At 38.9% G+C, this 26,107-nt stretch overlaps 4 protein-coding genes, 1 non-coding gene and 1 pseudogene across 5 annotated transcripts; 2 read left to right on the plus strand and 4 right to left on the minus strand.

Annotated features, from left to right (window-relative positions):
- Window positions 1-2,422: 2,422 nt before the first annotated feature.
- On the plus strand, window positions 2,423-5,317 carry LOC132184640 (pentatricopeptide repeat-containing protein At3g26540). Its single transcript, XM_059598350.1, has 2 exons — window positions 2,423-4,770; window positions 5,023-5,317. The coding sequence occupies exon 1, from the start codon at window positions 2,567-2,569 to the stop codon at window positions 4,688-4,690; it is 2,124 nt and encodes a 707-aa protein (XP_059454333.1). The 5' UTR covers window positions 2,423-2,566; the 3' UTR covers window positions 4,691-4,770; window positions 5,023-5,317.
- Window positions 5,318-5,638: 321 nt separating this feature from the next.
- On the minus strand, window positions 5,639-5,709 carry TRNAG-GCC (transfer RNA glycine (anticodon GCC)). Its single transcript has one exon. It is a non-coding gene; the product is annotated as a tRNA-Gly (tRNA).
- A 117-nt stretch (window positions 5,710-5,826) lies between these two features.
- On the plus strand, window positions 5,827-8,672 carry LOC132184628 (putative pentatricopeptide repeat-containing protein At1g77010, mitochondrial). The gene has a single exon (XM_059598330.1). It carries the CDS (start codon window positions 5,827-5,829, stop codon window positions 7,867-7,869), a length of 2,043 nt encoding a protein of 680 aa, XP_059454313.1. The 3' UTR covers window positions 7,870-8,672.
- A 6,993-nt stretch (window positions 8,673-15,665) lies between these two features.
- Window positions 15,666-17,343, minus strand: LOC132184866 (putative UDP-rhamnose:rhamnosyltransferase 1; annotated as a pseudogene).
- A 125-nt stretch (window positions 17,344-17,468) lies between these two features.
- On the minus strand, window positions 17,469-19,209 carry LOC132184358 (putative UDP-rhamnose:rhamnosyltransferase 1). Its single transcript, XM_059597969.1, has one exon. It carries the CDS (start codon window positions 19,090-19,092, stop codon window positions 17,671-17,673), a length of 1,422 nt encoding a protein of 473 aa, XP_059453952.1. The 5' UTR covers window positions 19,093-19,209; the 3' UTR covers window positions 17,469-17,670.
- A 1,210-nt stretch (window positions 19,210-20,419) lies between these two features.
- On the minus strand, window positions 20,420-21,959 carry LOC132184960 (putative UDP-rhamnose:rhamnosyltransferase 1). The gene has a single exon (XM_059598759.1). It carries the CDS (start codon window positions 21,957-21,959, stop codon window positions 20,559-20,561), a length of 1,401 nt encoding a protein of 466 aa, XP_059454742.1. The 3' UTR covers window positions 20,420-20,558.
- Between the last annotated feature and the right edge of the window lie 4,148 nt (window positions 21,960-26,107).

Below are 26,107 nucleotides of genomic sequence, written 5' to 3' on the forward strand. Positions count from 1 at the left end.
TTTTTTTTTTAACATCTTTGTACCGTGAACAAAAAATTTATCATTAAATCTGTAAGACTCCAAATAACTAGGGAGAAATTATATTCAACTTCTTCTTTTTTTTTTCCCTTGGGCGTGACCATCACGGTTCTCACCCATTGTGAAATGTTCAGTTTAAGCCATAGCTACTGGCTGAGAAGGCAAATCTGTCACTATAACTCCACCAAAGTGCAAATTGGTAAAGCTCCTTCTTAGTAACGTCTGATTCACGGACTACTATCGTAAGCGGGTTCGAATCCGAGACCACTAAGAAGAAATGAGGGAAAAATTAAACTTCATCTCCTGTTGCTTAATTTACCAACTTAACTAGCACCTTGGTGGTAGAAATTATATTCAACTTGAGCCACCAAATGTCTCTTGCTTTTCATCTAGAGATTGCAAACTTAAAATGAAAGTTTCCTTGGAGAGTAGTCCAAGTTCATTAGATCATAACTAATAATAATAATAATAATAATAATAAGTAATGTCAGCCTATAAAAGATATGGGGGCAACAATATGTACTGCGAGTATCTTATTAGTATTTTTTAGTGGTTGAGGATAGTCTACAAGAACTCAAAATTATATTTGTTCACCGTACGTTAAGGAGACCAGCCAGCCAGGGTTCGAAAAGTCAAGGAAAATAACGTATTTATTAGGTGTCAAAAATCTGTTACATACAGGTTTTCCACAAGAAATATATATATATTCATCTAGAAGAGTATGCCCAACGAAAAGACGAGACAAATTAAAAAGTCACGATAATGCTTGGAGCAATGATCTAGAAGACTAGAACTAATGGCTCTTTAGTCCTAGTCGACGTCGATCGTGACCCCAAAAAAAATAAATAAATAAATAAAATAAGAGGAAAATAATAATATAAAATTAAGAATTTTCTTTGGAGCATTTAGGATGGATCTCTAGTCCTAGTCAACATCCTTTTCCATTATTATAAATTAATAGCCAGATTAGATTAGTGTCATTCCTATTCGACTTTAATTTTTCTGAATAGATTATGATTGTCTAGATTTCTTAAAATATTTTATTAAGTGAATTTCTCAAATCGAATCCATATATCTTATTGAACATCTCTAGCATCAAGTCAACAGCCATCTTATGGTTCATAAACTTGGAGGCCAAGAATCAATTTGATCGTTGGTTTGCTCTGGCATATATCAATAGACTTTTTGTTGTAGCAATTTGGATAAATGGATAATATTTATAACTAAACAATTTGATCCCACCAATTATGACCAATTGGCGTGCATTTGGTTATAGCAAGCACTTGTCCATGTTACAACGGAGCTCAGAAAACCTCTTAAATTTAATTGCGTTTGGCACAAAACGAAACAAAACCAAAACTTTCAAAGTTTCTATTATAGTAAGGAGATAAAACATGAATTTTAAAATTGTTGAAGGATTTTGAGAATGATAGAAGAAGAGAAAATTTCAATGTGTTTAAAAATTGATTTGAAGTGAGCTATATATAGTGTTAATTTATAAATTTTAATGTATGTTTATGTATTTTTGAAATTAACAAAAAATAACTACTAATTCAATTTCCATTAAAATTCGATTATTCGATATTAATAGACACATATATAATTAACGATTATTTAATTATAAGTGTTAAAATTTAAATCATAACTGTCACTAACAATTTCTTAATTTTAACCGTTAGATAAAACTTAATTTAATTGTACAATTGACTTTACTAATGGTAACACAAATATTTAACAGTTGGATCTACCTTAAAAGTATCATACAATCGAATCAAATAACTAGATTGTATCATTGTAATTGTCAAAAATTAATAGTCATGATTTGATCGCTCTGAACTTTGATGCTAAGTACGTTATCAAACACAAGAGAAAAGGGGAGGGAAGATTTGAACTAGTGACCTCCACTTCATGAGATATGATTCACAGCTAATTGAGCTACCCTTTGAGAGCCATACAATGCATACACTTAGGTATTGATTTAAAATAATAATTTGGTGTGAGTTGACATTATAGACGGATTTGAATCCTCTTCAGTCCAAAAGATCTTGGCCATTGACTAGATATTCTTTTTCTCTAAAATAGACTAGAGAAAAGATCTTGGGTATTGATTTAAAGTAATAATTTGGTGTGAGTTGATATTACAGATAGATCCGAATCTTCTTCAATTCAAAAGATCTTGGTCATTAACTGAATATTCTTTTTCTCTTAAATAGACTAGAAAAGAACCTGTTTCATTACATACGCCTCCATTATTTTCTCTCTTTTCCATATATGACTCCCCTCCTTAAATGGAATAGGATCTTCTCCTTTCAAATGTCTTCCATCGTCACAAACAAAGAACATGGAGGCATGTATACATAAAAGTATATTAACTTTGAGAACTTAATCTAGCCGTTATGCACCGTCAACGTTGAATAAAAACTGCAGCAATGCCTTAGCACCAAAGGGCGAAGGCCCAAGACTCACTCAATCTTTCTCTCCTCTACTGTATATAATGGTCCAGCATTTGAATATTTGAATTTCCAGCCATTTCTTCTTTAACTGTTACATGGGTGTGAGTGCAGCCTCTGTACTCAACCGTCTTCTGTACAGTCGAACCCACAAGTTCCAAACCCAACCCGGCAGCGCCAGAGCCTTGACCAAAGCAATCCGATCTCACCTCGTAGCGGGTCGTCTCCGAGAAGCCGTTTCTGTTCTCTTTGCTGCTCCAGTACCCGTCTCTTATCCCCTTTACGCGCGTCTCTTCCGAATCTGTTCTACAAATCTAGCCATCGTCGAGGTCCGGAAGGTCGAGTCCCATTTGGTCACGTTCTCTCCCACACCGCCGGTCTTTCTCTTGAACCGGGCAATCGAGGCATATAGCAAATGTGGATGCTTGGTGGATGCAAGGGAGCTGTTTGAGGAAATGCCTCATAGAGATGGGGGATCTTGGAATGCTATGATTACAGCGTACGCACGAGGTGGGTGCCCTGAGAAGGCATTGTCATTGTTTTCAGAGATGAATAGATCGGGAGTATTTGCGAGTGAGGTCACGTTCGCCAGTGTTCTTGGGTCTTGCGGTGCGGTTTTGGCGCTCTCTCTTTTGAGACAAATTCATGGCCTTATTATGAAATATGGGTTTTCTGGGAATGTAATTTTGGAGAGTTCACTTGTTGATGTATATGGGAAATGTCAGTTTATTAATGACGCACGCAGAATGTTTGATGAGATCAAGAATCCAACTGCTGTTTCTTGGAATGTGATTGTGAGGCGGTATCTGGATATGGGTGATGGAAAAGAGGCAGTATTTATGTTTTTCCATATGTTTCGGTCAGCTGTTCGGCCTTTGAATTTTACATTCTCTAATGCAATTATTGCTTGTTCAAGTATATCTGCACTAGAGGCGGGGATGCAAATTCATGGAGTTGCAATTAAAATGGGTTTTGAAAATAACGAGGTTGTTTCAAGCTCTCTTATGGATATGTATGTCAAATGTGGAAAATTAGAGAATGCTCGTGGGGTATTTGAACAGCCAGGTTCAAAAGATTTGATTTCTTGGACTTCAATTGTGTCAGCGTATGCAATGAGTGGGAAAACTGGGGAGGCAAGGGTGCTTTTTGATCGGATGCCTGAACGCAATGTGATTTCCTGGAATGCTATGTTGGCAGGGTACACCCGTTCCCTCCAATGGGAGGAGGCCTTGAATTTTGTATTTTTGATGCGCAATACAACTAAGCACATTGACCATGTCACGCTTGGGTTGATACTAAACGTGTGTGCTGCCCTTTCAGATGTTGAAGTGGGAAAACAGGCTCATGGTTTCGTCTACCGAAATGGTTTCCTTTCCAATCTTGTTGTTGGCAATGCCCTTCTTGACATGTACGGTAAATGTGGGAACTTGAGAAGTGCCAGGGTTTGGTTTTACCAAATATGTCAATGGAGGGATAGTGTTTCTTGGAATGCTTTGTTGACTAGCTATGCTCGTCATGGCTTGAGTGAACAAGCTATGGCAATTTTCTCAGAGATGCAGTGGGAGACAAAACCAAGTAAGTTTACATTTGGAACTCTTTTGGCAGCTTGTGCAAATACCTTTGCTCTTGAGCATGGCAAACAAATTCATGGATTTATGATTAGACATGGTTATGAGATGGATATTGTGATCAGAGGAGCGTTAGTAGACATGTACTCAAAATGTCGCTGTCTTCTGTATGCTCTCACGGTTTTTAAAGAGACAGGTTCGCGGGATGTGATTCTTTGGAACTCCGTAATTTTTGGATGTTGTCACAATCAAAGAGGTAGGGAGATACTTGAATTGTTCGGATTAATGGAGGAGGAAGGTATAAAGCCAGACCATGTCACCTTTCAAGGCATTTTGCTTGCTTGTATATATGAAGGCCTAGTTGAGTTGGGAACGCGGTATTTTAATTCAATGAGCAATGAGTATTGTGTCATGCCTCGGTTGGAGCACTATGAGTGTATGATTGAACTCTATTGTCGGTATGGACACATGGATGAGCTTGAGAATTTTGTTAAGAGTATGGCATTTGAACCAACTGTTCCAATGTTGACAAGAATCTTCCATGCTTGTAGAAAATATGGGTACTTGAGGTTGGGAGAATGGGCTGCTGAACGACTTAGTGAATTGAATCCTTCAATTCCATTAAAATTCCAGATTATGGATAAAGAGAGGTAGTAATCACTCTAAGTGCAGATTTAAAGGAGCTGCTCCCGCATTTTGGGTTCTGAGTCCTAAATTGCAATTTGTAGATAGAGGTAAAGTCATTTGCTTCCATACTTTCTTCAAAGGATGTTGCAGTTCATATATTGGTGAATTTTGTTCAATTTTATTTCCTCGAAAGGTAGCATATGTATTACTAACGAACATAATAAGAGATGAAAACAAAAGAACCAATAAATCTACAAGACTACAAACTACAAGACACCTTGTACATCCTCTTTTATGACAGTTATATGAACAAGCTCTCTCTCTCTCTCTCTCTCTCTCTCTTAACTTATCAAAGTTAGCTCAGGCAGCTGAATCAAGAAAAGTGAGCACCACCACGTCGTCCAGCACGGCCACTAAGAGAGAAGATAGAAGAGAAAGAGTGAACCAAGCCCAACATTATAGCCATCTGGCCTCTCTTGGGTATATCAGACGGCCGGAAAACCTCCGACACAAGTTCCCTCCGTTGATCACTTCCCTTCTTGCACCTGCCATCTCTCCCTCTTTGCTTAGAAGCTCTTCAAAGAATGTCAAATGGGTCGCTCTCTCTTTGCTGTATAGAGAAGAGCAAAGGGATGGTTTGGTGAAAGACTTTGAGGGTGGAAGAAAATAAGAAATGGTTCTTCAACTTGAGTTTGGTTTGTGTGGGTTTTCATGTGTGCTTTGCTTCTCTATATCGAGGCGAGTGTTAAATGGTTGCCCTTCATTTTTGCACATATTGCACCACTTTCTGCTCATGGTTTATCACTTAATTTATTGTAGCGAAAAATGTTTTCAAAAAAATTTTCAGGACAGTGAAATACGGAAAATGTTTTTAGCTAATGGATATGGCTAAATTGGCAAAAAAAAAAAAAAAGGTTTTTCCTTTCAGACTGAGGCCCCACCTCTGATGACAAAGTCTCAAAAAGGAAGGAAAAATGCACCAGCCGGGAATCGAACCCGGGTCTGTACCGTGGCAGGGTACTATTCTACCACTAGACCACTGGTGCTGTATGAAACGACATGGCTGAAAGTAAATATATAACTTAATAAAATAAAATTATGCTGACAAGTTGACAACCATCTATTTTCTAGACAGCCGCCAGTACGCAGTAGTCTCCTTCTTGATGGAGCTTGATCTGCATTCCCTGTTCCGCCTACTCCAATCCTGTGATACCCAGCGTTCGATTAACCAAGGAAGACAGCTACACCTCCTCTTTCTCAAAAAGGGTCTTCTAAACTCCGCTTTCACGCTTGGAAACCGCCTTCTGCAGATGTACGTGCGGTGCGGCGGCTTGAGTGATGCGTGGAAAGTGTTCGAGGATATGCCTGGCAGAAACTGTTTCTCTTGGAATACTATGATAGAGGGGTTCATGAAATCAGGGAACAAGGACAGGTCACTGCAGTTGTTTGACTCCATGCCCCACAAGAACGAGTTCTCCTGGAGCGTGCTGGTTTCGGGGTTTGCAAAAGCTGGCGAGATAGAGGTTGCTCGGAGTTTGTTTAATGATATGCCGAGGAAGAACGGGGTTGCGTGGAATTCGATGATTCATGGTTATGCTCGAAATGGGTGTGCAAGAGAAGCGGTGAAGCTTTTTAAGGATTTGAGTTCGGACCCTTCTGAAGTATTGCATCGTGATACATTTGTATTGGCGACTGTTATTAGGGCCTGTAGTGATTTGGCAGCTCTTGATTGTGGCAAGCAAATTCATGCACGCATTGTCATTGATGAAGTGGAATTCGACTCGGTTTTGAGTAGCTCTCTGGTTAATATGTATGGAAAGTGTGGTGATCCGGATAGTGCAAATCACGTTCTGAATACGTTGAAGGAACCGGATGACTTCTCTCTATCAGCATTGATTTCAGGCTATGCAAATTGTGGTAGAATGGATGATGCAAGGAAAATATTTGATAGCAAAAGTGATCCATGTGTGGTGTTATGGAATTCAATGATTTCTGGGTGTGTTCATAATAATGAGGAAACTGAAGCAGTGGTTCTCTTTAATAAGATGCGGAGAGAAGGAGTTCAAGAAGACTCCTCCACAGTTGCAAGTGTTTTGGGCGCCAGCAGTAGCTTAGGCATTCTTGGGCATGGTAGACAAATGCATACTTATGCCTGCAAAGTCGGGGTACTTGATGATGTTGTCGTTGCTAGTGCTCTAGTTGATGCATATTCCAAGTGTGGAAACCCTTATGATGCATGCAAATTATTTAGCGACCTCAAAGCCCACGACACAATCTTACTTAATTCTATGATCACAGTATATTCAAATTGTGGAAAAATTGAAGATGCAAAATGGATTTTCAAAACTATGCCAAAAAGAAGCTTGATATCATGGAATTCAATGATAGTTGCTCTTAGTCAAAATGGGTGTCCAGTCGAAGCATTAGATCTATTTTGTGAGATGAATGAGATGGACTTGAGAATGGACAAGTTTAGCTTGGCCAGTGTGATCAGTGCATGTGCTAGCATCTCTTCACTTGTACTTGGTGAGCAGGTTTTTGCTAGAGCTACCATCATCGGGCTTGAGTCTGATCAGATTATTTGTACTTCCCTTGTTGATTTCTACTGCAAGTGTGGTTTTGTTGACAATGGGCGAAACATATTTGAGGGGATGATGAAATCTGATGAAATTTCTTGGAATTCAATGTTGATGGGTTATGCTACTAATGGTCATGGAAGTGAAGCGCTAACTCTATTCACTGAAATGAGGCAAGCTGGTGTTAGACCCACTGCTATTACATTTACAGCAGTTCTTTCTGCCTGTGATCATTGTGGACTGGTCGAAGACGGAAGGAAATGGTTTTATACAATGAAATTGGACTATGATATTGATCCAAGGATTGAACACTATTCTTGCATGGTTGATCTTTTTGCCCGTGCTGGTTGCCTTGAGGAAGCAGTGAATCTTATAGAACAGATGCCTTTTGAGGCTGATGCAAGCATGTGGTCATCAGTGTTGAGAGGCTGTGTGGCTCATGGAGATAAGACTCTTGGGAAGAAGGTGGCAGAGAGAATTATTATGCTTGATCCTGAGAACTCAGGTGCTTATGTGCAGTTATCTAGCGTATGTGCCAAATCCGGAGACTGGGAAGGATCAGCACAAATTAGAAATTTGATGAGATATAAGCAGATACAAAAGAATCCTGGTTGCAGTTGGGCTAATTGATAAACTCAACCTCGGTTATGGACAGCCTCTGTCTCAGCAATGAATAACTCTGGCTGGAGTGCTATTGGCTTGCGAGTATGAGAGTTTTGTTGATAATGGAATGATTATTTTGTCATCAATGGTGAAGGAATATGGAGTTCGACCTGGGGATGAGCATTATGCTTGCGTAGTGGAGTTGTTGAGTCGAGCTGGTAAGTTAAAATAAACAATGGACATTGTACATGCAATGCCTTATGAACCTAGTTGTTTTATATGGGGATCAATTCTTCATGCTAGTCTGATTCATGGACTTGAGACTCACTGAAAGTGTTGCTGAGAGGATGATGGAGTTGGAACCGCAGTCATCTCTACCTTATTTGGTATTGGCTCGGACATATGAGATAAGGGGCAGATGGGAGAGTCTGGTTCGGGTAAGAAAGTCCATTAGAACATAAAAAGGTCACTGGATGCAGTTGGATTTGGATAAAAAGCCACATGCATATGTTTAAGACAAACCAATTACAGCATCATGGAGGGAAAGAAATTTATTTGGTATTGAGATTGTTGATTTGTGAGATAGAGGATAAAGGTTATTTCTGACAATGGTGTGAGAAAGAGTGGTGCTGAAGGGGAGGACGAGTGAAAGGGCAGGACAACAAGAGTTCTTCATGTTCACATTAACTGATACAGCTCTTGATATATTTCTTTTTGAGTTTATTTAGAAAACCATGGCGTTGCCATAATTGTGTAATGCCAGGCCTTAGAAGATCAATGTGCACAGGTTATTTGTCTTACATCCAATATACTAATGAAAGGTCAGTTTTTACGATTATCTTTACAGTTGAACTTGCTTCTGGTGCTGCTTATCCTAATATATTAACATCTTATCTTGTCATCCAGTTGATTTTAGTACAAAGAGTTAAAAAAAGAAGAAAAAAAAAAACACTTTGTTTGATTCATCTTTAAGGCATTTGCGCTTCTGATAAATGATTGCTAAAATGCTTGAACTTAAGCCATACTTTGAAAGATGTTACCCACTTGAAAAGGAAAAAATTTGACCATAAAGGGGGGCCTGATTCCGGTTTAGAACTGTGTTAATTTCTTCTGTTGGTTAGCATACAATAGTGACTGTTCTAAACTGAGGTAAACACTGTCAGAACTCTGTTTCTTGATAACCGGTTTTACTGGTCCCTTGGTATGATCAATTTGGCATTATAGTTTGAAGTAATTGTGCATCCTCGTTTCTATTTCCTGAGAGTTTTTGCAGTCAATCTTGATGATTGGATTGCTTTTATTGTTGAATGAGTCACCCCAATCTAGTTTGTAGGGGATTGTGAGAAGTCCTATTGACTATGTGACTTTTCAACCCTCAATTTAGTTATGGGCCCATGTCTTGCTTTATTGGTTTATGGGTACTGCCGTGGGAGACTAGCTCTCCAAATCCTTCTCTAAGTTGGAGTGTGTGGGGCTCACGTGGTGTACAAGTCTTTCTTGTAAAAGGCTTTATAGTTTTTGTCTTATATGGAATCCAAGAATGACTTGCATTAGGAGAATTGGAGTGCACCGACTTTGCCCATGTATAAAGCCAAAGTTTTGTGCGTGAATAGGGTGTGCGAAAAACATCAACAGAGCTGCACAAGTGAATTTGTGGGCTGCTGTTTGAGAGGCCTCACAACACTAGCGCCGCAGCCTTGGTTTTTGGATGTGGGCAAGACAGTGAGTTTAGGTTCTGTTTTCTTTTTTCTTGGCAACAGAGAATAGCAAGAGAGAAAGAAAAAGAAGCCTTGTGAAGCCGCATAGTGAGAAAGAGAAAAAGAAATAGAGACCAACCGCCATCGTATCCCAGCAAAAGAAGAAGAGTTAGTATTCCTGTCTTTTGTTTTCTCCTTTTTTGAGAATAATCTCTATTGTGTGATAGTGAGATTTTGGTGTATTGGGGTTTTGGGTCTGAGTGATTTTTTTCTCTACTATATTTTTGTACTCCATCTTTCATAGTGAATTTCTTCGTGATCGCTTCTGCCAGTGGATGTACCTCACATTGAGGGAACCACTTAAATCTTGGTATTATCTTGTGTGTGATTGCTCTCACTTTATTTAGCCGTAATTGTGATCGTGTGTTTTTTGCACAACAAGTGGTATCAGAGCTTAGGTTCGAGAAATCAAATTGACGGCAAATATGGCGAGTACCAAGTTTGAAGTGGAGAAGTTTAATGGGAAGAATAATTTCTCTCTTTGGCAGAGAAGGATGAAGGATTTGCTGATTCAGCAAGGAGTTCACAAGGCATTATTGGGAAAGGCGAAGAAACCCGAAAAGATGGAGAATGATGTTTGGGAAGAGATGGATGCGAAGGCTGCCAGTGCGATCCGTCTTAATTTGTCAGATGAAGTCATTCACAATGTTATTGATGAAGAAAAGGCAGAATCAATTTGGCAGAAATTGGAGAGTTTGTATATGGCGAAGAATTTGACGAATAAGCTGTACGTGAAGAAGCAGCTATATGGTTTACAGATGGAGGAAAATACAGATCTGCTGGAGCATCTCAACAAGTTCAACATGTTGAATACACAATTGTTGAATTTTGCAGTGAAGATTAGAGAAGAAGATAAAGCGATACTTCTGTTGGCATCGCTTCCCCCTTCTTATGATCACCTGGTTACAACATTGTTATATGGGAAAGAGACTCTGGCGTTTGAAGAGGTAACAGGATCTCTCTTGTCACATGAGACGCGAAGAAAACCTATCAATGATCAGGCTGATGGGCTTGTGGCACGGTTTGAGCCAAAGCGTGGAAAAGATAAGTTTAAAGGGAAGAATGGCAGAGGTAAGCAGTATCGGTCTATGTCACGATCGGCACAGAGTGGAGAATCTCGGTCAGATGCAAAAGATGTGGAGTGCTATTATTGTCATAAGAAAGGGCACTACAGAAAATTTTGCAGGCTGATGAAACAAGATCTTGAAGATAAGAAGAGACAAGGTTCTGGAGATTCAGTCAGTGTGGCCGATGGTGAGTCTGATGATAGCGAGGTTAGCGCAGATGTTCTTTCAGTTTCCTCAGGTAAAATTCTCTCATAGACTCTTGGGTTTTGGATTCTGCTTGTTCATATCATATGTGTCCGAATAGGCAGTGGTTCGACACATTTAAATCCTGTAATGCGGGTACAGTGCTAATGGGCAATGATGCTAGGTGTAAGGCCATTGGACTAGGTACCATAAAAGTCAGGATGTTTGATGGGATTGTCAGGATACTCACTAATGTTAGATATGTTCCCGACCTTAAGAAAAATTTGATCTCATTAGGCACATTAGATTCTTTGGGCTATGGTTATTCAGCCAAAGATGGAGTTATGAAAATAACTAAAGGTGCTATAGTGATAATGAAAGGCAAGAAAATTGGCAATTTGTATAAGTTACTCGGGGATACAGTTACAGGTGGAGCTGCAGTGTCCTCCTCAGCAGAACCAAATGATGATAACACAGTTTTGTGGCATATGCGGCTTGGTCATTTAGGCGAGCGTAGTATGTTTGAGCTTCACAAGAGGAATTTGTTAAAAGGTGTGAAGTCATGTAAATTGGGTTTCTGCAAGTACTGTCTATATGGGAAGCAACGAAGAGTCAGCTTTAAGGTGGCATCTCATACTAGCAAAGGTGTTCTCGACTATGTTCACTCAGATGTTTGGGGACCAGTGGCGGTGCCATCAAACGGAGGTGCACATTATTTTGTTAGTTTTATTGATGATTTCTCAAGAAAGGTCTGGGTGTATTTTATGAAGCACAAGTCAGAGGTTTTTCACCATCTTCAAGCAGTGGAAGGCGCAGGTGGAAAATCAGACTGGAAGAAGAGTAAAGTATCTGAGATCCGACAATGGGTTAGAGTACAAAGACACTGCATTCTTGGAATTCTGCAAAACAGAAGGCATTACTCGTCACTTCACAGTGAGAGGGACTCCACAGCAAAACGGAGTTGCCGAAAGGATGAATAGAACATTGTTGGAAAAGGCGAGATGTATGAGGTTAAGTGCAGGATTGCCAAAGAGTTTCTGGGCTGAGGCAGTTAATTATGCATGCTTCGTCACCAACCGATCTCCAGCCGCTGGGATTGACTTCAAGATTTCAGAGGAAGTATGGTCAGGTAAACTGGTTGATTATTCTATGTTGAGAATATTTGGTTGTCCGACATACGTTCATGTGCAGAGTGGAGAACGATCGAAGTTAGATTCAAAGTCAAGAAAATGTATTTGTCTTGGTTTGGAATCTGGTGTTAAAGGCTATAGGCTCTGGGATCCAGTCTCAAAGAAGAAGATTGTTAGCAGAGACGTGGTATTTGATGAGGCCTATATGTTAAGAAAGAGTGAGAGTGAAGCATCGACTGAGAGCCAGAAAGGGAAACAGGTCGTGGAGGTGGAGCTTGATGAACAGTATTCACTCAAGGACATATGTGATGACGAAGAATCGTCAAGAGATTCAGAGCACCGAGAAGAGCCTTATTCTTTAGCAAGAGGCAGAGAGAAACGTGATCGAAAAGCACCGGAGAGGTATGGATTTGAGGACATGGTTTCCTTTGCTCTAACAGCTGGTAGTGGAGTCTCATCGTCTGTTCAGAATGGCATGTCGACAGAGGTGGAGTTACTACAGAAAGGTAAAGCTTGGGAATCTACAGAATTGCTCAAGGCAAAGAAGGCTAAAGGGTGCAGATGCGTCTACAGAAAGAAAGAGCCAATAGAGAAAGTTGTGTGGCCAAGAGGACTGGCAGAGAAGCATGGTAGTCTGTCTAAACCAGGTCCTATGCTCAAGTTCAAGAAGTGCTTGGACTTGAGTGTCACTTGTGGATTGTGATAGCCCTTAGGGGCTTGGGCGGAGGCATCAGAAGGAGATTCGTTTTATTGCGACTTGATGGGTTTCAAGTCAAGGTGGAGATTATTGACTATGTGACTTTTCAACCCTCAATTTAGTTATGGGCCCATGTCTTGCTTTATTGGTTTATGGTACTGACGTGGGAGACTAGCTCTCCAAATCCTTCTCTAAGTTGGAGTGTGTGGGGCTCACGTGGTGTACAAGTCTTTCTTGTAAAAGGCTTTATAGTTTTTGTCTTATATGGAATCCAAGAATGACTTGTATTAGGAGAATTGGAGTGCACCGACTTTGCCCATGTATAAAGCCAAAGTTTTGTGCGTGAATAGGGAGTGCGAAAAACATCAACAGAGCTGCACAAGTGAATTTGTGGGCTGCTGTTTGAGAGGCCTCACAACACTAGCGCCGCAGCCTTGGTTTTTGGGTGTGGGCAAGACAGTGAGTTTAGGTTCTGTTTTCTTTCTTCTTGGCAACGGAGAATAGCAAGAGAGAAAGAAAAAGAAGCCTTGTGAAGCCGCATAGTGAGAAAGAGAAAAAATTATAAGAGACCACCCGCCATCGTATCCCAGCAAAAGAAGAAGAGTTAGTATTCCTGTCTTTTGTTTTCTCCTTTTTTGAGAATAATCTCTATTGTGTGATAGTGAGATTTGGGTGTATTAGAGTTTTGGATCTGAGTGATTTTTTTTCTCTACTATATTTTTGTACTCCATCTTTCATAGTGAATTTCTTCGTGATTGCCTCTGCCAGTGGATGTACCTCACATTGAGGAAACCACTTAAATCTTGGTGTTATCTTGTGTGTGATTGCTCTCACTTTATTTAGCCGTAATTGTGATCGTGTGTTTTTTGCACAACAATATATATACAATGTTTTCAAAAAAAAACTATAGATACCAACACTAAAATGTTGAAAAGCTCTGCTGGTGCTCTTACCACATGCACAAAACTTTTCTACGAATGGGACCTACCGCAGCCGTCAATTAAAACGCGCGCACTACTTTCTTTCCAATAATACAGCTTTCTGTCAAGTCGTTTTCTTTCTTTTGTTTTTTTGTCGAAATGTTGTCACCATTTTTTCTTCCTTTAATATTCCAACTACACAAAATACAAGACCTGCTAATTTCCATATTTGAAGACAGCCTTATTTTAGTTATTTAAAGAGAAATGCTAGAGTTATAACCATTTTCACAAACAGAATTGCACAAGCTCACGTGGCCACGTTGGTTTGTTTTTTTTATTGTTTCTTTTCTCATTCTTTTGTTTTCTTCTTCCTTCTCTTTCTCTTTTCTCACCTGCTCCCATTTGCCTTTGTCCATTTGCAGAGTGTGACGATGAGAGAGAGACGCTGAGACGCAAGGAGAGAAGAGAGAAAATTTTGGGACCGAGGGAGAGACGAACAGGCAGTGAGATAGAGAGAAGACCTAGAAAGAGAGGGAGAGGGACGGAGCTGAGAGAGCTAGTGAAGGAGCAAAGCTGGCAACAGAGATGGGCGTAAGGCAAAGCAGAGTGAGATACAGGGAGAGAGTGGGATTTGAGAGAAAACAGAGATGGCGTGAGGATGGTAAGAGAGAGAGCTGGGCTGAGAGTTTCAGGGAGGAAGAAAATGAGCAGAGACAGAGGGACAGAGAGCTAGAGAGAGAGAGACAAGTTTCAGAAAAATGGGTTCTTCAAGGGTATAAATTGTTCCCTTTTGTTTTTAATTCTTGGTTGTAGTTGCGTTTTCTTGTGTTGACCATGGATTCTTGTGAGCATTTGATTCTAGGTCTCAATTGTGGAGGATTTTTGTGTCAATTTTCTTAATCCGAACCGAATGGGTCTTAAGTTTTCGGTGTTGAATTTTTTTGGGTTTGATTTTAGAGTTACTGTGAACCCTCGAGTCTCTCTCTCATCGTCTCATACTCTCCGTCACTCTCTGCAAATGGACAAAGGCAAATGGGAGCAGTTGAGAAAAGAGAAAGAGAAGGAAGAAGAAAACAAAAGAATGAGAAAAGAAAGAATACAAAGAACAAACCAACGTGGCCACGTCAGCTCGAAAGAATAAAAAAAAAATCTAACGTGGCCACGTCAACTTGTGCAATTCTGTTTGTGAAAATAGTTGTAACTCTAGCATCTCTTATTTAAAATATATATATATTTTTTATTTTAGCTATTAATTTTTTAATACAAATTTTAATGAATTATTTATTATACTTTTTACTTTCTTTAAATATTATTTTTTACATACTGATCTAATAGTTCATTATTGATAAAATAATTAAGAAAAAAATTTATTAATTTAATTAATTAGTAGCAAATTTATCAATCATATACTCTTCATCATATCATCAAGTATAGAGCGCTAACACACCAAACATTTCAAAGAACAAGAGGCGGCGGTGATTCTCCTCATTGCGACTGTTTTATAAATTTTTTTTTTAAAAAAAAAAAATGGTTATTCCAATGTTTTTAATTATTTAAGGATGAATTATAGATGTTTTTATAATTAAAATAATTCTCTTTCGAACGTGGCTATTAAAATAAAAAAGGAAATCATAAATGGTGTATCAACTGTAGAAAGCCCGATGGGCTTAAGTATAAGAACCACGGCCCTCATATAAAAGGGGATTCATGCCGGCCCACAAGTACAGCAGGGGATTAATTCCTACCACGTCACCGGTTTGCTACCAGACAAAGGTTATTTTATTCCATATTAAAAGATGGTCCTACAGTAGGCCATAGACTGTATAGAAAAAAAAAAAAAAAAAATCGTCCGTCATTTAATACTGCATGGGCGTCGTTCTCAATCTATTGCGTAGTAGATTCACGTCGTAATTAGTCCGAGTCAGCACTCGCCAACGCAGAATATGCTTATCTTAAATTGGAGTAATTACATTCTCAATTAGATTATTTGAGAATATTCAGTCAGTAGTTTATTTTTATTCCATTGAAAAGAGATTTTGTAAAGGACGTTTTTCTTAATCTTTTCGCTTTATTTTTAACGGTTTGTAAAAACCAGTAACTCAACCCTCGGTGAAGCCGACATGCCGGTGGTTCTCAAGAAACTCAACAAATTTGTCCGTGTATTTTGACTGGTCTCCGAGTTTGGTTGCCATTTCCTTGGCCTTGTCGTGATAAATCTTTCCCTCTTCATCCTTCATCACCAACCTCAGCTTCTGGGCCACCGAATCACTGCTAAACGACCCGTCTTGCTCATTTCTGGGCACCTCAACTCCTACCCCCCTCTCCTCCAAAAACCGAGCATTCAATCCTTGGTCCGTCAAGAAGGGAAGCAGAATAAGCGCAACACCAAATTGCAGGGCCTCTGTCACCGAACCCCAACCACAGTGAGTCAAGAAACCCCCAACCGATTCGTGAGCCAATATCCTCGACTGAGGCGCCCAATCTGTCCAGACAATCCCACGACCTTGGGTTCACTCCACGAACCCTTCCGGTAGCTCAACTGACTTTCTTAGACCCCAAAAGAAGGGCAATTTCGACTGCTCAAGTCCAAGAGCCAACTCTGTGAAGTCCTGTTGACTCGGTCGAATTTCACTTCCGAGTGCCAACATAAACCACTGATCCTTTCTCTTGCTTGTCTAACCACTCACCAATCGTATCCCACGTGCTGTCTTCGTTGTTGTCTCCGTTTTCTTGCGCCGATGGTGGCAATAATTAAGCCCACTGGAATTACAGGTATATGATTATAAAGCTCTCCAAGGAGCTTCAACCACTCACCTTCCACCTCCATGCTGGTTTTAACCGCCATGACCTCGGCGCCTGAGACCACCATTTCAACACGAAACCCGTCTGAAACACCGGAAACATTGTGATCTTTGGCGTTGGCAAATATTTTCTTCGCCTCAAACAACCGATACGCTACTTTGGTTGAAAACGGGACCCACTTGGGAGGGACAGTGAAATGCTCGGGCTCCGTCCTTGTTCTTGAATAGTGAGTGTCCGATGTCTTCGTCCCTGTTGGAAAGAAACACCACGTTGCTGCGCTAGAAACACTGCAGAAGGCCCGGGAGATGCCTAGCTTGGTAGCGATTGGTGGTAACCAGAGAGGGGCAAAGTCGTAAATAATCCAATCAGGAGCTGAAGTTTCTAAAAAATTGAGACAAAGGTTGTTGGAGGCCATCGTGGGCTTTCTTAAGGTGTGGGATTATGTTGTGTGGTACGTCCATTGTGGCTTCTGCGTTTTCTGGCAGGTTCTCTACGTAGGGTAAGGGCAGCTTCACGAAAGTTATGGAATGCGTTAATTCCGGTGGGATCTTCGGGAGGCGTTCGATGTTTCTTGGGGTTGATATGAATGAAATACGGTGACCCTTTCGGGCTATGAGCTTTCCGAGCTCTAAAAATGGGATCATATGACCAAAGGCTAGCCATGGAAACATGGCTATGTGTAGCTTCTGATCTGGCTCATCAGCCATGGAGTTCATGGAGGTGGATTAATGTAGAGTTTATATGTTGTTATTCTCTCTTCTCTGTGCAGGGCTCGTCTATATAGGGGGAAAGCTTTGACACAATGACACTGGCCGGCTTGCGGCTTTCGTGGAAAATATATTTAGTTAGTCTTTTTTGTTTTGTGCCCGTTGTTTCCTGTATTTGTTTTCTTGTTCTCATACTTTTGGATTTGGCTTTTATATATATATATATATATATATATATATGTATATATAAAATAAAACTGGGGACTGAGTCTTCTTATCCTTTCATTTCCTTTTGCTCAAATAATGATTCACGTACGTGGATGACCACAAAATTAAAATTTTGAAATAATGTAAATACCCTAATTAAGTTTAGAAACAAAATTTACATAAAATATTTAACATTGTTTAATATTTTCAATTTCAACCAACACAAACAACATTATTTAACATTGTTTCCAAAACCTAACATCGGCAAAACAATGCTAACTTAAATTACTGCCTTATTCCATAACTTTTTTACAACAATGCTTTACCTTTTTTTTCACTTAACCTGTAAGTAGAGAACTCAACCCTCCCTGACACGGCGGCGGTTTTCAAGCAACTCAACAAATTTGTCGATGTATGTGGACTGGAGGTTCATGTCTCCGAATATGGTGGCCATTTCCTTGGCGTTGTCTCGATAAATCTTTCCCTCTACATCCTTTACCACCAACCTCAACGTTTCGGCCACCGACTCCCTTGTAAACGAGCCGTTTTCTTCATTTCTGGGCACCTCAACTCCTGCCTCCTTCTCTTCCAAAAACCTTGCTATCAATCCTGTGTCGGTCAAGAAGGGTAGCATAATGAGTGCGCGTCCAAATTGCAATGCCTCTGTCACCGAACTCCAACCACAGTGAGTCAAGAAACCCCCAACCGATTCGTGAGCTAATATCCTCAGCTGAGGCGCCCAATCCGTCCAAACAACCCCACGACCTTGGGTTCGCTCCACGAATCCTTCCGGTAGCTCAACTGAATCCCCACCGACGGAGCCGCTTCTCTTTCTTAGAGCCCAAAAGAAGGGCAACCCCGATTGCTCAAGTCCAAGAGCCAACTCTGTGAAGTCTTGTTGAGTTGGTTGAGTTTCACTTCCGAGCGCTATATAAACCACTGATCCTTTCTCTTGCTTGTCTAACCACTCACCAATCGTACCCCATGTGCTATCTTTGTTGTTGTCTCCGATTTCTTGTGTTGAGGGTGGCAATAAGCCCACCGGAATTACAGGTACTATATCATGAAGCTCTCCTAGGAGCTTCATCCACTCACCTTCGATCTCCGTGCAGGTTTTAACAGCCAAGGCATCGGCGCCTAAGTAGATAGTCAAGAGACGAAACCAGTCCGAAACGCCGGAAGCATTTTCTTCAAAGCTTTCAAATATTTTCTTCGCCTCAAACAACCGATACGCTATTTTGGTTGGAAACGGGACCCATTTGGGAGGGACAGTGAAATCCTTGGGCTCTGTTCGGGGTTCGTGAGCTTCCGTTACACTCGATTTTGACGGTCCAAAAAAGCACAAAGATGATGCCTTGAAAATACTGAAGAAAGCCCGGGAGATGCCTAGCTTGGTAGCAATTGGTGGTAGCCAGTGAGGGGCAAAGTCGTGAATAATCCAATCAGGAGCTGAAGTTTCTAAAAAATGAGATAAAGGTTGTTGGAGGCCATCGTGGGCTTTCTTAAGGTATGGGATTATGTGGTATGGCACGTCCATGGTGGCTTCTGCGTTTTCTGGCAGGTTTTCTACATGGGGTAAGGGAAGCTTCACGAAAGTTATTGAAGGAGCTAAATTTGATGGGATCTTCGGAAGGCGTTCGATGTTTCTTGGGGTTGATATGAATGAAATACGGTGACCCTTTTGGGCTATGAGCTTGCCAAGCTCTAAAAATGGAATTAAGTGACCGAAGGCTAGCCATGGGAACATGGCTATATGAAGCTTCTTCGAATGATCAGCCATGGAGTTTATCCTATCTTCTCTCCTCTTCGTGGCTGATAATATATATCACGCACTATTATTTGTCGGTCCCATGGCAACTAGCATCCTTGGCTGTAAATGTCTGGAAAAGTAGATGATGATTTAGATAGGCTAGAGCATTTACAATTTGTCGAGTTTGGAAATTCGCGTTGAACCCCAGTTGAGGTTTTTTTTTTTTTTTTTTTTTTTTACACTCCAAATGAGGGATCCACCTCCACGTGGAAAATAAAAGTACCGCACACTGTTTAAAAAAAAAAAAAAAACTGGGGGTTGAGATTTATTTAGAGCAAACGACACCGTGGAATAAAAGAGGCTAACGTTTAAGCCAAATGGCAGAAGCAAATGCTTAAGGCAGTTGAAAGAAGACAATAATATGCCCAGGAAAGAAAAAATAATAATAATGGATTTTAGTCTACTTAAATATATTAATTACTTTTTATTTATATATATTTTCTTAATTTGAAACTCAACACTTGTAAATACACTCAATACACCAAAAGACAAAAATTTAACAAAATTAAATAGAAAATTAGAAACCTCAAAGGGAGAGAGGGAGAAAACATTCAATTTGTCTTTAATGAAGTTCCACAAGCATCCATGTAGAAATTAAAGTGCTGTGAAAATGTGGAGGGTGAAGGAGTTGCCAGAATGCCATGGTCAGGAACAGTAGTGAGTGGATTTTGAATTTCCACTCACTACTGTTCCTGACCTGAAATTTCCCCAGCTAAAAAAATGCCATCTGATGTACCAACAAAGATCAGATTGTGAACATTAATATTCATTCAATATGAACAAATCAGTTTGCTTTTGGAATCTTTGGAAAGATAAAATTGTGATTCTCATGAAATATTCTCAGTTTTTTTAAAAAAACGAAAAATCATTATTTAAAAAAAAAAAATTAAAACAAGAGGATGGGAAATGGATTTAATTGCCAAACGTTTGTTATTAATTACATTATTTTCAACTTTAACCAAAACAAAGAACATTATTTAACATTAATTGTTTCCAAACCCCAACATCGGCAAAACAAGAAGGCAAATTCATGCTAACTTAAATTACTGCCTTATTTCATAACTTTTTACAACAATGCTTTTTCCTTGGGTAAAACTAAAATTGTTTTGACAGCGTATGATAGCAACATAAACTAAGTACTAAGTACTAAGTATTAAAGGAAATCCAGGAAGAGAAAAAATAGCAATTAAGCAAACAAAAAAAAAACTTTAATGACTTAATTTAATTGATAGTTCAAACATAATAGAAAAATAATAAAGAGTAGATGCATTTATATAGATTAAGCACCTTCTAAATTAATAAAGAAAAGAAAAAACAAACCTAAATAAAAAAGGAAAAACAAATCTTAATAGAAAAAAGAAAATAAATCTTAAGAAAAAAAAAAAATTCAAAAATTAGAACTAAATTATTGTTCTAATACATCCATAGACGAGAACTCAACCCTCCTTGACACGGCCGCGATTTTCAAGAAACTCAACAAATTTGTCGATGTACGTGGAGTGGAGGTCCTTGCCTCCGATGATGGTGGCCATTTCCTTGGCGTTGTCCCGATAAATCTTTCCCTCCACATCCTCTATCACGAACCTCAACGTTTTGGCCACCGACTCCCTTGTAAACGAGCCGTTTTCTTCATTTCTGGGCACCTCAACTCCTGTTTGCTTCTCTTCCAAAAACCTTGCTACCAATCCTTGGTCCGTCAAGAAGGGCAGAAGAATAAGTGCGCGTCCAAATTGCAATGCCTCCGTCACTGAACCCCAACCGCAGTGAGTCAAGAAACCCCCGACTGAGTCGTGAGCTAATATCTTCAACTGAGGCGCCCAACCCGTCCAAACAAACCCACGACCTCTCGTTCGCTCCTCGAATCCTTCCGGTAGTTCAATTTTTTTTCTTAGAGCCCAAAAGAAGGGCAACCCTGATTGCTCAAATCCAAGAGCCAGCTCTGTGAAATCTTGTTGAGTTGGTTGAATTTCACTCCCCAGTGCTATAAAAACCACTGATCCTTTCTCTTGCTTGTCTAACCACTCAACAATCGTACCCCATGTGCTATCTTTGTTGCTGTCTCCGCTTTCTTGCGCCGGGGGTGGCAATAAGCCCACTGGGATTACAGGTATATCATGAAGCTCTCCCAGGAGCTCCAGCCACTCACCTTCTATCTCCGTGCAGGTTTTAATAGCCAAGGCATCGGCGCCTAAGTAGATAGTCAAGAGACGAAACCAGTCCGAAACACCGGAAGCATTTTCATCAAAGTTTTCAAAAATTTTCTTCGCCTCAAACAACCGATACGCTATTTTGGTTGGAAACGGGACCCATTTGGGAGGGACGGTGAAATCCTTGGCCTCTGTTCGGGGTTCTTGAGCGTTCGTTACACTCGACTTTGACGGTCCTAAAATGCACAAAAATGATGCGTTGAAAATACTAAAGAAAGCCCGGGAGATGCCTAGCTTGGTAGCAATTGGTGGTAGCCAGTGAGGGGCAAAGTCGTGAATAATCCAATCAGGAGCTGATGTTTCTAAAAATTGAGATAAAGGTTGTTGGAGGCCATCGTGGGCTTTCTTAAGGTATGGGATTATGTGGTATGGCACGTCCATGGTAGCTTCTGCGTTTTCTGGCAGGTTTTCTACATGGGGTAAGGGAAGCTTCACGAAAGTTATTGAAGGAGCTAAATTTGATGGGATCTTCGGAAGGCGTTCAATGTTTCTTGGGGTTGATATGAATGAAATACGGTGACCCTTTTGGGCTATGAGCTTGCCAAGCTCTAAAAATGGAATTAAGTGACCGAAGGCTAGCCATGGGAACATGGCTATATGAAGCTTCTTCGAATCACCCATGGAGTTCATGGTTATGGCCTTCTGAGTTTCTCCTATCTGCGTGGCTGAGTACTATTACTTACAATAATAATATTACCATGACTATATTTGTCGGCCACATACTCAGGATCAGAATCTCCTCCCATTGGAAGGAAAATTAGGCTCCGTTTGCCAACAGCCCAGAGAGGCCGAAACTACCCTAGCCTCTTGGGGGTGGTCCGACCACCTCCAAATGCACCAAATCCCTTTTTTTTTTGGGCCAAGGGGGTGGCCAGACCACCCCCTTGGCCATGGGGGTGGTTCGACCACCCCCAGATTGGCCAGGGGGTGGCTCCTTGGCCAAAAATGGGGTGGCTAGAACCACCCCATCTTTCTCCTCCTTTTTTTTTTTTTTTTTTTTTTCTCTAATATTTTGCTTTAAACAAAAAAATTTAATATTAAAAAATACACTTTTGCTGCACCTGTCAGATGGCACTGTAGCTGAAACATTACCGTTTCAGCTACAATGCCGGCCCCCGGCTGTTGGCAAACGGGGCCTTAGAGTTTCTCTAATCCTAAATTTCGGCCATTCAATCTCATCTAATGGCCGACAAAATTATAGGTATCCCATTAAAATTAAAATAATAAAATATTATTTAATTTTTAAAAAGAAAATAATAAAAAATTAAAATTAATTAATAAAAAAATGGGGTGGCCGGTCACCCCAGGTTAGCCTAGGGGTGGCTGAAGCCACCCTAGACCAGATGGTCCTTAGGGGTGGTTCAGCCACCTCCAATTAGGGCCAATAAAAATTTGAAACTTTTTTGATTTGGACATTAGGCCACCCCCAATCGGCCCTTGGGGGTTGTTCGACCACTCCCAAGGGTCCAAATTAAAAAAAAAATTTTAATTAAATTGTTTTGGCCCGAGCCACCCCGAAGGGCCATGGGGTGGCCGAAGCCGTCCCTAGGCTAAACTAGGTTGGCTGGCCACCCCAGTTTTTTTATTATTTGATTTTAACTTTTTATTAATTTTACTTTTATTTTATTTTAAAATTTTAAATAATATTTTATTATTTTAATTTTAAAAGGACACGTATCATTTTGGAGGTCATTAGGGGTGGTTCGACCACTCACAAGGGTCCAAATAAAAAAATAAATAAAAAAATAAATTTTTTTGGCCCTTGCCACCCCCAAGAGCCATGGGGTGGCCAAAGCTGCCCCTAGGCCGGCCACCCCAATTTTTTTATTATTTAATTTTAACTTTTCATTAATAGATTTTAATAAGATACATGTTATTTTCTAGGCCATTGAATGAGATTGAATTTCCAATTTACAATTGGAGAAACTACAATTATACCCCGGAGGGGATCCGGATCCAAGGCTGACAGTTGGGATAATTGGAGCCCAGCCTTGGCAGTTAATGTTTGGAAGAGTACTACATGATGATTTAAAAAGCCTTTACAATTTGTCAAATTTGGAAATTCGCGTTGAACCCCAAATGAGGTTTTTTTTTTTCTCTTTTTTTACACTCCAAATGAGGGATCCACATCCATGCGCGTGGTAAATAAAAATAGGAAAAAATATAATTTATTAATCATTTTTATTTTAGCTTTTTAATATTTAAAAAAGTGATAAAGTAACCCATCAAACTACTAAATAGTTATAATTTGACAATTCTGTTAGTCATTATCGTAAAAAATGATAAAAAATTCAAAACTACGTTGTTTTGGCAATGTTAAGTTACTAAAATATCCTTTAGGAAAAAAAAATCAATTTAAAAAATACTCTCCTAAACGACGTCGTTTTGAAGGGAAAAAAGAAGAAGAAAAAAAAAAAAAGGAAATTGTGGTTTAGGGGTGGCTCACTTGGCTTGCCGGCCACCCCCATGGCCTATGGGGTGGCCGGCGAGCCACCCCTAATCACCGTTTTTTTTTTTTTTTTCCTTCCCCTCAAAACGACTTCTACACCGAATTAACTTTAAAAAAAGACGTTTTGCATTTTTCATCTAATTTGACAGTGTTGACTAATGGAGTAGCCAAATGGTTATGACTAATAGTTTAGGAAGCTAAATTATATTTTTCCCATAAAAATACGTACCCCACATGTGCTGTTAAAAAAACTGAGGATCAAGATTTTTTAGGCAAACGACGCCGTGGAATAAAAGAAAGGCAAACAGTAGAAGCAATTCAAGCAAACGTTTAACTTTAAGGCAATTGAAAGAAAACAATAATATGCCCATAAAAGAAAAAGAAAGAAGAAAGAAAACAGTAATCTCAAACGAGTGTGTTCAGTTTCTCCGAATTTCCGCTTAGAAGATAAAGTGGTTGTTGAATTTTTATAAAGAATTCATTCATAATTGTATCCTATTATACTCTAAAAACTTAAGTTAATGAACTTGAGTCAATGTGATGAAACTGTCATGAGTGCACTTGTGCGTGTTGAACAATAAAGAATCCAACAATACCTTTCTTGGGAGGGGAAACTGTGAGATCGAAAATGATAAATTTAAAGCACTAGCAGCAAACTTTTTTTTTTTTTCTTAAGTTTAGAACACAAAACTATTTTTTGCTTTCTTATGAAAATATATTTTATAATAGCTTCTCTTTATTTTCCTTCTACCATTAAAATTTTATTTTTTTTATAATAAAATACAAGTTTCCTATTTACTCTTACTTTTTTTCACAAAATCTCAACACAATCCTCAATTAAAGATAAAAAGATGAAAGATGAGAAAAAAATATATATATATATTTACATTAAAATAATGTATAGGAAACTAACAGCCCTGCACATTAGAAAACACTATTACAAGACTTGAGGTTCAGTTAAACTATAACAAGACTTGAGAGTTGGTTAAATATAACAAGAGTTAGTTTTTTTTTTTTTTTTTTTTTTTTAATTTTTCCCAAACATAATGAATGAAATTGTATATAAATCGTTCGGTGCTAATGCTCTTAGAGAAGAAGGTGTTAACGTAACTCGGCCGTTGAAGACCTTTGAGGGCCGAATTGACTGTTGCTAAGAGAGAGAGAGCCTTACTTTTTGGAAATGGACAGCTTGCACAATTTGGAAGAGCGGGCAACGGTCGGCAGCGGCATACGGTAGTAGTCGCTCAAGAGACGTCATTGATGATTATTTCATATTTGGGTAAAGTCCACATACCCCCCTCAAACTACCACCCAATTGACAATGTCCCTCCCAAACTTTCAATTGCGACAATGTACTCCTCAAACTACCAAAATATTATCAATATCCCCCCAAAGCTAACAAAAAGATCAAAATGCCCCTATATATTTATCAATATGACAAAAATACCTCTAAAATTCAAAAAAAAAATTATTTTAATTTTTAAACTTTTTTTTAAAAAACCGAAAATTTTATTTTAAAAAAAAATCAATTTTTATTTTTTTAAAATATGTTTAAAAAAAAAACGAAAATTTTATTTTTTTAAACGAAAATATTTTATTTTTTAAAAAAAAAGGGAAAATTTTTACTTAAGAATTATAAAAGAAAACTTAAAAAAAAAAAAAAACGAAAATTTTCAATTTTATAAAAAAAAAAAATCGAAATTTTTTAATTTTTTTTTTCTAATAAAAAGATTTTTTTTTAGATTTTTCCAGAAATTTTAGTTTTTTTTTAAAAAAAATTTTACTAAGGGTAGTTTCGTCAATGAGGAGGACATTGATAATGTTTTGGTAGTTTGAGGGGTACATTGTCACAATTTAAAGTTTGGGGAGACATTGTCAATTGTGTGGTAATTTGAGGAGGATATGTGGACTTTTCCCTTCATATTTTAAGAAAAACTCTAACAAGGCAGGGCTGAGAGAACCACGTTAGAATAGTGGGATGACAGTAGTTGATTGGTCTACGAAATGGCAATTTTCTTTAACAAACACAAGAAAAGAGAAGGATTATATGGTCATTCTCGCTATTTTTTTGTTTTTGTTTTTGATTTTTTAAATTAAAGAAAGAAACAAAGTTATAAGTGAGGGTGTTTCATCCCAACCAAAGGCACCCTTTGCCAAATGGTCGGACCGAAAGTGGAGCGGATCGAACTCAAAATTTTGAAAATTTCTCTAAAAATAAATTTTAATATTTTTATTTTTTATATTATATTATTTATTTTTTATTATTATTTAAATAAAAAAAATTATTACAAAACAAAATTTTTTATTTTTTTATATAAAACATTCTTTT

This window comes from Corylus avellana, chromosome ca6 (assembly GCF_901000735.1).
Source record: "Corylus avellana chromosome ca6, CavTom2PMs-1.0".
In the NCBI taxonomy this organism is placed as follows: domain Eukaryota; kingdom Viridiplantae; phylum Streptophyta; class Magnoliopsida; order Fagales; family Betulaceae; genus Corylus; species Corylus avellana.

Excerpts from the sequence above, each read along its gene's own strand:
- LOC132184640 (XM_059598350.1), top strand. The coding sequence starts at position 2,567 with ATGGGTGTGAGTGCAGCCTCTGTACTCAACCGTCTTCTGTACAGTCGA.
- LOC132184358 (XM_059597969.1), bottom strand. The coding sequence starts at position 19,092 with ATGGCTGATCATTCGAAGAAGCTTCATATAGCCATGTTCCCATGGCTA.
- LOC132184960 (XM_059598759.1), bottom strand. The coding sequence starts at position 21,959 with ATGAACTCCATGGGTGATTCGAAGAAGCTTCATATAGCCATGTTCCCA.
- LOC132184628 (XM_059598330.1), top strand. The coding sequence starts at position 5,827 with ATGGAGCTTGATCTGCATTCCCTGTTCCGCCTACTCCAATCCTGTGAT.